We start from the raw sequence: 11,558 nt of genomic DNA, 5'->3' as shown, positions 1-11,558 counted from the left end.
GATGGCTAACCTACGACATTTGTGCGCAACTTGTAGCGACGGTAGGCTGAGGATAGAAGAGAAGGAAGTACTGGTGACAACGATAGTCATGCCATCAACCCTCCCATTGTCCGAAAGTTATGGTTCCTTGAGGATGGACCTGTAGAAAGCTGCTTGCCAGCATAGATCGTATATTAACTTATTTCTACAAAAAACAGGGGTGACCAAGTTTGTCACGAAGTAAAACGTAGAAAAGGAATAAAGGGAGGTGTATTCGAGTAACCGCCTTTCCGCCGTGCCACAAAGTCTGGTGCTTTGGCCGTCCAGCACTTAATATGCGTATGAGAGCGGAAACTTCTCCTAACAAACCACCGTCTCTTTTTCTGTTTGTTTACAAGTCTGTAGATATTAGATTCGCTATGGATGGAATGTGTTTCAATGTGGACGGCTGGGCAAAGAGGTGGCAATCATGAGACAAGGAGACTCCAGTGAACACTACGATGGATTAAAACATTAAAACCATAGATATGCAAACCTTTCATGATGACTCGCAGTAGCGGAATGTGTGTTATTCTGCGTGGCAAGGCAGCTCCATAGATCCGGAGTGGCATCTTACTGTGACGAGGCAAATCACGCGTCAACATCAGCGAAAAGACGAGCACATAATCGCGAGCAAGCAACTCGGAACTCGGATGAGGCAACCTTTGAGAAGTTCAGAAGTAAGTCACCGGGCTCGCCAGGCTTGACCGCCTCTACCTCAACTGTTCTGCTTTGGCCATCTCTACCATTCTTTGTCCATTTTTCTATCGCGTATACTTAACAACGACGTCCACTTGGTGTAAACGACATCTTATTACTGGGTGTCAGAGTAGCTGATTGTGAGTATCTTTCCTCAACAACAGCGTGATCATTGTATTACTGCTGTAATACCGTATACATGGTACACAAAGTGGCAAGTTCCATGACCAAAGCCAGGAAAATGTTTAACGCTGACAGAACAATTGCAGTTACTCCGGTCCACGAAACCGGAAAAGAGAGTACCGAGAGACCAGTAATACAAGACAGTAATAATTGCCAAGAACAACCATTTGAACATGCTAAGCATACCCGAAAAGATCACCAGGGAGTAGACCACCCACCGTATCGTTCGAGTCTTACCACAACCAACGTGGGCTAATTGCCACTCATTCCCGTGCTTTCTTCTTCCTGGAGACAGCTTCCCAGACTCTGCATGATCACACGAACCCCCACTACCTCATCACAATCTCGCAACATCCCAATTCACAAATCTCACGCACAAGAAGCCATCAGCCTCCATCCACCACCAAAGACCATCTTAGTACTCCCGTTTGAGAACCTAACGCGAGCCTCTCACGGATCTTTCCCCCCACACCACCACCCCGTATAAGCCGCATGCGCCATACGCAGGGTCTATCAAGATGGCATCATGTCTCAGTTGGGCCACTTCCTCAAGGAAATCCGTCAACCCAACCCCAGCCCTAAAGATCTGCACAGGGGGGGAAGAAGAGAGCCAGGCGCAAGCAGTTCGGGCTGGGGAAATTCCTGCCTAACGGGAACCAAAAGAATAAGTGAGTCCGCGGCTGAGGTACTTACGCGCGAAGTTTGACGTATAAGAATGCAGACGCCTGTCTGTCTTCGTTACGGACGTAATCCGCCTCTTCCTCCCAAGACATTCGGGCTCGGTCAGCTGAGGTGCAAGTATGCCACACACATCATCACCGACGACGGTCTCGTAGCTGTACGACGTAAAACTGCAGCTTCAGGTCGAAAGGAGCGCAAGTCCGGTGGACGGGCGTTTGGTTAGTGACACCGAAGGATGCCAAGTAGCATCGGACGCCCTCCACATTCTACCTGAAGCAATCTCCCTCATACAGACTAAATGAACATCTGAAGAACATGGCTTACACGGTCGAGGAGTTCACAAAGGCACCGGCCGGGCACCTTGTTCCTATCACCCCCGCACATTCTACAGGACGTCGGAAGAGCGGGGTGGCATGGCACGGAGGCGACCCTACACGGAGCAGTCGCTAATATCGGACTTCGCCGCTCCGAGGAGGGTGTTCATCTCAAAATCTCTCTTCATGTGGCAACCCACGCGTTCACCTGTCAAAGCCGTCAAACCTACCATACCCTCCTTACCTCGCTGTAGCCCACACCGAAGCCACGAGTCTCAGCCAGGCGTGAAAAAAGCCCGCCTGATCTCGAGACAAGAATTCGCCAGTCACACCGTCAAGCAGCCACTGTTGTCTCTTTCCCGAGACAGAATGGACATGGGTTGGCGCCGATGTCTCTCTGTTTCTCTTCACTTTCGCGCGCAAAGGCCGGCAATGGTTCGTTTCATGACAAAACAAAGAGGTCTCAATAGGCGGTGCCGTTGGAGGTATTTCCGTCTGTTTTTTTTTTTCTCTTTTCTTTTCTTTTTCCTTGCCTAATGTCTTATATATCCCGTCCTCTACTTCCCTGTCTAGACCAACGCTTCACGCGGTTACATATATTAGTCAAGGAACGACGAACCCAGAGCCAGGGAACCTCGCTCTACCGGAGAATTTCGGCCCAAGGATGGGGAACTTGCACATCATTGCGTGATCTACGTGGCTTGGTAAATGTTGCCTGACGGTATGCAGGATATCTTGGCCGCACTCGCTATGAAGCTTGGTCGTCGATGATCAGGTCGTGAAAAAGGATAGGGGGAGGTGGGTGGTGATATTGCATGGATGTGTTTGCAAATGCCGCATCGGAAGATACCAGGCCGTCCATGGGGCCATCAAAACGAGGCGGACTAGAAGAATATAGATTCGTGGGGGAGATGGGCCGGGGAAGTTGCATCGCCTAGGCCAATTAAGATTGCTTCAGTGGTTACGCCCATAACTCCCGTAACTCCGGTCCACATTGCGACGCTGGGTTGATGGGTAAGGGGCGCAACTGCTACCCTCTCGCGTCTTCCTGTCTTGCGCCTAAGCACGCAGTAGTAACCTGTTCATTTTCCATTCAGTCTGGGAAAAAAAAAAAAAAAAAGAGTGCCATCCCTTACCCTCGCTCGCGTGCAGGGGAAGTGGAAAGCAAGACGCAGGGAGTGAAGCATTGCATTCGGGCCAGCTCACAATATCACCTTACTTCGGCAGTTGAGGGGTGACGGACGAGATATATCGGAAACATGGAACGAAACGCGGTGCCTGAGTAAAATTTTTCATATGCACAATTGCGTGGGAAGTTTGTCTTTCTTTTTTGTTCTTCGTTATTATTCCCTTTTGGTGAAGCGGCAACGGTTGGTTGGTTGGTTGGCTTGTTTCGTTTCTTTTTTCCCTCTTTTCATCCAAGGATTGTCTTTTTGTCCCGTCCTTTCTTCTTTCTTGGAAAAAACCCACCGCGGGCCGTTACGCGGGCATATCCGCTTGAGGTACAACATGTCATTGCGCCGTAGTGCTTATCTTGAGAAACGTGTTTCGAGTTCAAGGGAATGGTTCTGGACCTCTTTGCTCTTTCCAAGGCTTGGGTGCTTTGTGTGGAGATGACGAAATGGTTCTGTCATGATGTGCAATGACTAACATCTCGTCTGGCAGGGTAATGACGGCATATGGGGACGTGGAGTGAAAGGCATCTGGAAAGTATGTAGAGCCAACAGTTTCGTAGTATACAGGCTGTAAAGTAAATTGAGATTATGCCAGGGCTTTTTTGCCTTGGCGTCGAAGGCCGACCTTGTTACCACACCAGCCTAAACAGAAAGGAACATATGCTACGCGAGATCTTGACGATGATGAATCATGTCAATCATATAGTGGCCCGAATTTGATCTTGACGCTGGCAGTAGCTCGGCACACGCTAGCTTACAATCGCTAAATTGACAAAAACTGAGCGCCATGACTTTCAATCCTGGCTGACTGCAAGACCTCATGACTTTGGCCACTGGCTATGATATTCAGGGTACATACAGCAAATTGACACATGTATTACACAAGTCAATAGTTTGGCACCAGGGTCTGGTTGCCAAGGCAGATATGAGGCTGACCTTGATTTGCCAAACACGGAATTCCCATGCCGGTTGAGTCAAATAGCCTCATGTAACCATTTTTCGTTGCCAAACAACGTGGCATCACGATTCAGTGTACTTGTAACTGCGCCGACATGTCGGCCCGTTAGACTCGATCTGCACTCAGATACTATGTCGATGACTTGCGAGTCGTTCTTGCATGACGCCTAGTCACCAAGCTATCTTTAGACCGATTTAACAATGGTCACATATATATATATTCCAGGAGGGACGTATCCGATTGGATTGACTTGGCCTTTTGGCGCCGTTTGCTTCGACTTGGCGTGGAGGAACGACACGGGAACCAATACCCATTGTTCCTGCAGTGTGACGGCACGGGATGACAGTAGACAGTGCGCCGTTGGTGTAACAAAAGCCACGAACCATTAGAGTCCAAGGGAAAGCAGGATTATTCAGGTGTTGCAGCTCAGCGTTCACGTGCCGGCAATGCGGGTGAAAGACAACTGTCGGAGATGTTGCTATTTGGCAAATTGGTGTCTTGAAGACTTCAACCGCCACTGAGTTGGTTAGCAGGTAGGAAAGCCCAATCAGCCTCCACTGTGACCAGTTGCGAGGTTACCAACAAACAACTACTGTCACTTTCAGACTTTGAAAGCTCAGAGGACTGCTGCCCAATTCAGCACCCTATTTCTTTTTGCCGTTGGAAATCTTGGGCGTGAAGGGCCCAAAAAAGAAAAAAAAAATAAAGAACAATTTGCCTACAGAATGTGGCAGCAGGCCTCAAAATATGGCGGAGTTCAAAGAATAAGAAAGCTGATGCATGGGGCGCAAGAAGAAACTGGATTGTTAACTGTGCATGTATGCATGTGAATGATTCGTTGTTGAGAGGTTGTCGTCGACTCAGTTGCTCCCAACTCTCCACTTTCGAATCGCTTACCAAGAGGAGACCTCAATCATTTTCAGCCAAGGAAGGGTCTGACCAGAGCTAGCCTCTTCTTTTATGGAGGCTGGAAACACAAGACGGTGTCCAAGGTTGATAGGTTCCTGATGGCCGCCAATTCACCGTGTCCGGGCTGGACGGCCCAAAACGGGTGCTCAACGGAGCCGTGCCGAAGCCGGGAACTGACATATCGTGGTAGTGCTCAGTAAGCGGTTACGGAGGAAGACCCGTCAGGAGAGAGGAAATTCAAATAGGGGCCTCTTTGCGGAGTTGCCCCGGAAGACTGGGTCTGAAAAGAGTGCAATAAGATGGCGGTTCGACAGAGAAAACGGCTCAGGGCATATGACGGCTTGCATTGCTTGCTGTGCGCGTGTGTGCATATGTGCGCGCCACCGTATCCGTGGTCTTCGATTGGTAAACACATACGGCTAGAACCAATATCATCGCATGACGGGTAGCCATCGGGACCGCTGTCAGAATAGCAATTATGGATACCAGCTGAAAGTAAGGGCTCTAACATGACTCCTCATATTGATTGAGTAGAAGGCGATGTGCTTCTCAGCTTAGGCCGATGACGTCGGATTGTTGGTCAGGGCGTCTGTCTCGTGATGTCAATCTGCTGCGGATACCATTGAGCGAGGGCCAACTCCAGCCCTGAGCGGGACGTGGGAGGTTGCGAGAATAGACCGGATTAGTATTCTGCAGATATTGCAGGAGTGTGGGCTTTTTTTTTTTTTCTTGTCACCGTCTCAGCTGAAAATAAAAAAAATAAAAATTTCCAATCAATAAAAAATTTCAACCACGTTCAGCCACTAACACCAGGAATGCCGGGGGGTGGTTCGGCCAAGTGAAGAAGGCAGCGGGTTGGAGAAGAACGTAAGGAGGGTTGGAGGGGTTGAAGACATTGCGAAAGGTGGTTGGAGACTGGAGACAAAGGGTGGATACCTCCTGGATACCTCCGATTGGGTCAGGGACCGGCGCCGGGTGGGGTGTTGTCCCGGTAGTACTGGCTTTAGTGGTCCCAATCGTCATTCCATCCCGGATCGGTGATTCTGATGCCTCAGAATGGGGGTAAAAGCTTGGGAAGGGACCAGGTGCGAATGGTACGAACCCTGGAGCTTTCTGCCAGACCCCAGTGAGTTTGGCAGGCATCACGGCATCTAAAAGTTCGGTCAGCACCTTGCTGGGCTACTGATCCGACTTGATGATGCGAAAGGAATTAGCGGACCTAGTGGTCTGTGAGGTGCATGCATCTGCTGCGTTATTAGTGTGCAATGTGGACATTGGTGGGCAGCTTTCTTGGGGGTACGGGAAGGAATTGTCCAGTAGGATTCAATTGCTGGTGACCATACTCTGTGCCGTGTGGCATGAGCGGTGCGAATTTTGAATCTTTGCTACGTGTATGGATGTGTGGATGGATGGGCAAAATCAAGACGGCGTGGAGTGGTGTTTTCCCACCCTCTCTTCCTATCTCTTTCGGTCTCCGCATGAGCATGAACGAGCGAACGAACGAAAGCGCATACGTGCATTCTGAACATGCCACCCATACAGGGGAAAGCCGGTACGCCGTCCTCGGCTGCCTGTTGATGCCCGAGCCGTTGTGAGGTATACTCCCCATTAAGCCACCTTAGCGAGGGAATCGTAGCTTGACTAGCCGTGGCTCGCCCAGCAGATGTGCGAAGCTGGGGTAGCTGTCCTTAGCAGGAGACTAAAACCCGTAGGCTAGATCGCATCATCAGACACCAGACGAGGCGAACAATGTAAATGGATGATGGGCTGGAAGAGGCGGACTGGTCTGGATCTCAGTCTAATTAGTGCTGGTCGCCCTCTCGGCCTGAGCTGTCAACGGTTTGTACTGCTGCCCTGATTTTAGGTCTGGGTCCGGGGGGCCGCAACTCCCATACCTCGACGTTTGCTCACCTCAGGTTTTAACTGACTTGGGCAAGGGCGGGTCGGATACAGCTACCAGACCAGGGAGCGTCGAGGTGGTTGATGTCGGCGGTTGTACTGTATCTGGAGCTGCAGGTAGGCAGCCAGGTTGACCGTAAGTCTGCTATGTAGTAAGACTTGCGGATTAATCGATACGACTCTTCGCCTTAGTCACGCAGGAACTATTCTGCAAAGAACGCCAAAAGCGGCGCGTTTACTTGGCTGGTGGACACATTCATGATCCTTGGACTCCGCGGATACCTTACCTGTATGTTAGTTATGTGTGGTATTTAGCGTGTAGGGCAGAAAAGAGGCGGCGGCGGACGTCAATCCACTTGAGGTTGGTGCGGACACAAACGCAGGGTTCCAAATCAAAACAGACACAAAAACCGGTCAAGTCGGCAAAAAGATATGCCTGTAAGGCAACGATTTTTTCTTCTTCTTCTTCTTCTTCTTCTTTTTTTTCCCTTTGGTTTTCAGTTGATAGCAGATGTATCTGTAACCCTTTAGCCGGCGGAGAAGAGCCAGCTTCTAGCTCCGCCTTGCGTTAGATCGTCCAGTTGTTAAGGCAAGACAGGTTCGGTCAGCGAGGTGAAAGAAAATTAAATTAGTTTGGACATTCTGCAATCCTGTCTGTCTCGAGCAAAAACAGAGAGAGTATATGATCCAATGGCATGTGTGCGGTCTACTGCGAAAGAGACATGGTGCATGTTTTGGTGTGTGGGCGGGAGGCATGGACGACAGCGACACGAAGGTTGTGAGACTTGGGGCGGGCTGTCAATTGGACCCAAGACTGGCCAGTTCGTTAGGGCAGTCGCGCTAATGTGGGAGGAGGGAACACAACTCTGAACCTGCAGACCAGCTGCAGTTCGAACCCCGGTTTGTAGACAAGTGTGTGGTGTTTGGTTTCCATTGTCGTGCATATCTGACAAACGTCACCTTGCACGGGTCAGTCCACGTCCAAAAATGCATCGACAGCGTCTGTCGAAACAGACAGGCACTGGGCAAGGCCGGTGGACCAGGTGATCCATATCTCGCGATGTGTCCGCCGAGTCATCCATCTGCTGAGCCTCTTGTTCAATCTGGGGCTCCAGATAAAGGGCCGCGGACATGAGCTTGCAGGTTGTGGCTGTGGCTGTGGACAATGTTATGTCCCCTGCGTAGAGATGATCAGCCACTTACCAGTGGATCCAGAAGCCTTCGTTCAGCTCGACACAAGGAGCATGCATGGATGGCCGACACACATTATCTGGAGCTGTGACGTGAGTTCAAGCAAGGTAAGTTGGAATGGTAGCGAGGAGGGAGGATGGGAGGTAGGTACAGGCAATGGCAGGTATTTGGCTCCTCTTGCTCCGTTTCCATGCTCTTTCTCTCTTCCTTGTTGAATTGAGATAGGAAAGCGCGAGGTACAAGGAAAGGAAGAACGGAACGGAAGATGCCTTCCTGGTGCCTTCACTTTTCCGTCAGGTACTGTACCATGTGGTATGGACCTCCCTCCTCATTGAACTAGTGTAGGGGCATAGACAGTAACGAGGATGCACCTTGCTGTCCTGCCGTGGGCTGTCACTACATCTTTGCTGATTGCTAGCAAGACCTTCCTTCTCACTCATGCAACCGTTTGCAGTGGCCCCCAATTTGAGCAAATCTATTCCGACCCTCGGGAAGGGGGAGAAGGAAAAGAAGAAAAGTGAGAAAGTCTCATAAATATCTAGGTAGTGATAGGAGAACAAGGCAGAAGAAACAACAAGCACCACGTGTAGGAGGAAAGCAGAAAGTAGGCAAGACCCCTCCAATTGCTCAAGGAACCCATATAAAACACTGGCCAGGTCGAGATCAAGCCAGGCCATAGTACTAGAATGAAAAGAAGAAGAAGAATAAAAAAAAATTACCTACTTATCATATTCTTCCCCATCATTGTCTGTTACTTCTCTCTTCGAAGCACTCACATCTATTCCGTGCTGTTTTTATTTATTTATTTTTCCCCCTTCGCTTTGTCACATTCGACACCAAACCAAGCCGGCTCCCCCACACCCAATGGCATCTCAGATTTCCCTCTGATCCCCCTCAGCAAAAAGGGCACTAACGGTACGTGGACACGCTACTTCCCTTGCGCCTCCTCACCTTTCAGTACCTTGTGCTGGACCGAGCGCACGCCAAACAGCGTTTTGCTGGCTTGCCGTCACCGGCTTCATCCTTGGACGCTGCCCCTCCTACCCCATTGATTGCCCTGCTGCCTCATCCTCCTCCCCCCCCAATCGTCACTGTGCTACAAAGTCCACCACTACCAACGCCAGCGCCGTCTTTGTTGACGTTTGTCCAGCTCATTCATTCCGTAGAACCCGTTCCAGCTCGTCTCTTTCTCGCCGGCATTGGCATCGCTATAGAAAGCACACCTTCATAACAACGTTAATGCCACCATCTTGGCTGTGGGCATCCATTTCGCCTTCATCATTTCAATTCCGTCCATAGAAGGCCTGCTTTGGTCTTGACCCAGCTCCCGCCAATACTGCGCATAATACCGACCGCCGACCACCAACCGAGGCCTGCCTTTATCCAAGTCCCTTCTTCGGAGGGAACGACATTGCCGTACCGAACAATCGACAGAGTACACACCATAATTCAGACCCTCATCGTACCTCATCAACCCCCCATACCTAGACCCAACATACCTTACCTCGAGCAGGGTATCCGTACCGACCGACCGATTCATTGTGACCGGGCCACGGCAGTACACCAGACCAGGTACGTCCTTAAACAGACCCTCAGCACCCGGACTCAGGCACCCTAGCTTGTGGCCCTGCATACGTACCCTACCACTACGTACCTTCGTGCATTTCTGCTGGCTTGCTGCTTGTGCTTCTGCTGCGATACTGGCGCTGCTACCAAACAAACCCCCCAACCTGGGATTTGAACCGCTTTGCTAGGTTGGATTACCACCCCCCTGTATCCTCGTTGAACCCCCCTCCCCTTCCCCGTCTCATCCCGGATAGCCCAAGTCGCCGCGGATACAGAGAGAGCTGGGTGGCTCGGGTTGGCGCGTGGAGGCAACGAGGGTTTGACAGCCTCTTAGGAGAGGAACAAGCTAGCCAACAGTCGGCTCTGCGCCTCCGCTCCGCTTCGCCTTTATCCCGGTATCATCCTTCTCCCTACCCAAGCATCAACACACGCCCAAAGTCCTAAGCTGGACCCGCCAATCCATTTTGCTATGCCATTCTCCACCTGCAGCCCATCTAAAGAGACCGGGGAGCACACGCACACGCACATACACACAGAGTCCGCACTGCCTGCCAGTTGCCAGGCCCAGCCCCAGCCCAGCTAGCCAGCCTGCCCTTCGTTCGAGTTCTCCCCACCCCAGTCACAGTGCTATTGCTTTCCTGCCCGCTACTGCTGATACTGCCGCCGTCGCTACGTACTGACTGCTGTCGGGTCCAGTCCGGTCGATCCAATCCACCAGTCTGCTGAGGGGAATCCACTGTCCATGTCCAGGGCTCGGGCTCCAAAATCCAACAAGATTTGGGCTCCTGCCTTACTCCCAACTCTTGCTACCACCACCACCGCCGCCTTACCTCCACTACCATTCGTTGCCTACCTTACCTATCCTATCATCGACTCTCGACTGGCGTTTGTCGTCTTTTCCTTTACCACCACCACCACCACCACCACTTTCGCAACCACCGACGAACCATCCCCTCCATTCCGCCCTCCACGAATCGCACCTTCTGTCCGTCTCGCTTGACTTTCAATCTCTCATCTTCAATCGAGCGAGGTGGTTTCGACATATATTCGGCCGCATAATTGCCGTCAGCCCCCCATAGTTGCCCATCATGGCGGGAAAAATGGTGCTGTACAAGTTGGTGGTCCTAGGTGACGGCGGCGTGGGGAAGACCGCTTTGACAATCCAGCTCTGCCTGCAACACTTCGTGGAAACAGTAAGTCGTCGATCTCCCCGTCGCTCATCTGCGCTGCGTTGCGTCGTGATTATTTTCGTCGATTCGGTTTCTCGTTGTTTCTCTCAATTATCCCCCCGCCTTTGTCGTCGCCAAGAGCCGCCCGCTGACCGTGCTTTCTTTCCCCTGAAAACAGTATGACCCCACGATTGAAGACTCGTACCGCAAGCAAGTCGTCATCGACGGTCAAGCATGCATGCTCGAGGTTCTCGATACCGCCGGTCAGGAAGAGTACACAGCCCTTCGGGACCAATGGATTCGAGATGGAGAAGGCTTCGTTCTCGTCTATAGTATTTCATCACGATCATCATTCTCGCGGATCAAGCGGTTTCATCATCAGATCCAACGAGTCAAGGAATCGTGTGCATCATCACCGTCATACCCGGGTTCGCCTATTTCCGCAGCCAGCCCTCAAGCGCCCGTACCCATCATGCTCGTCGGCAACAAGAGCGACAGAGTCACGGAGAGGGAGGTGTCAACACAAGAAGGTCACGCCCTGGCTCGTGAGCTGGGTTGCGAATTCGTCGAGGCGTCAGCCAAGAACTGCATAAACGTTGAAAAGGCCTTTTACGACGTTGTCAGAATATTGCGGAGGCAGCGACAGGCAGCCTCGCGGCCCCAACCCGGTGGACGCAGCAGCACCCGACCGATCAACGGCGACGCTGGGGCGAGATACGACGACAAAGAGGGTGGCGACCGCTACCGCCGCAAAGTGAGAGGAAGAGAGGGCAAGAGCAAATGCGTCGTCTTGTGA

At 51.4% G+C, this 11,558-nt stretch overlaps 1 protein-coding gene across 1 annotated transcript; it reads left to right on the top strand.

Moving 5' to 3' along the window:
• Positions 1-10,681: 10,681 nt before the first annotated feature.
• CTRU02_200140 (ras family protein) lies at positions 10,682-11,558 on the top strand (the record flags this gene model as incomplete). Its single annotated transcript, XM_036723260.1, has 2 exons — positions 10,682-10,786; positions 10,941-11,558. The coding sequence occupies 2 exons, from the start codon at positions 10,682-10,684 to the stop codon at positions 11,556-11,558; spliced, it is 723 nt and encodes a 240-aa protein (XP_036585049.1).

This window comes from Colletotrichum truncatum, assembly GCF_014235925.2.
Source record: "Colletotrichum truncatum strain CMES1059 chromosome Unknown Contig_0001, whole genome shotgun sequence".
Taxonomy (NCBI): Eukaryota; Fungi; Ascomycota; class Sordariomycetes; order Glomerellales; family Glomerellaceae; genus Colletotrichum; species Colletotrichum truncatum.
The sequence above is the reverse complement of the archived record's forward strand: the minus strand, read 5'-3'. Positions and strand labels throughout refer to the sequence as shown.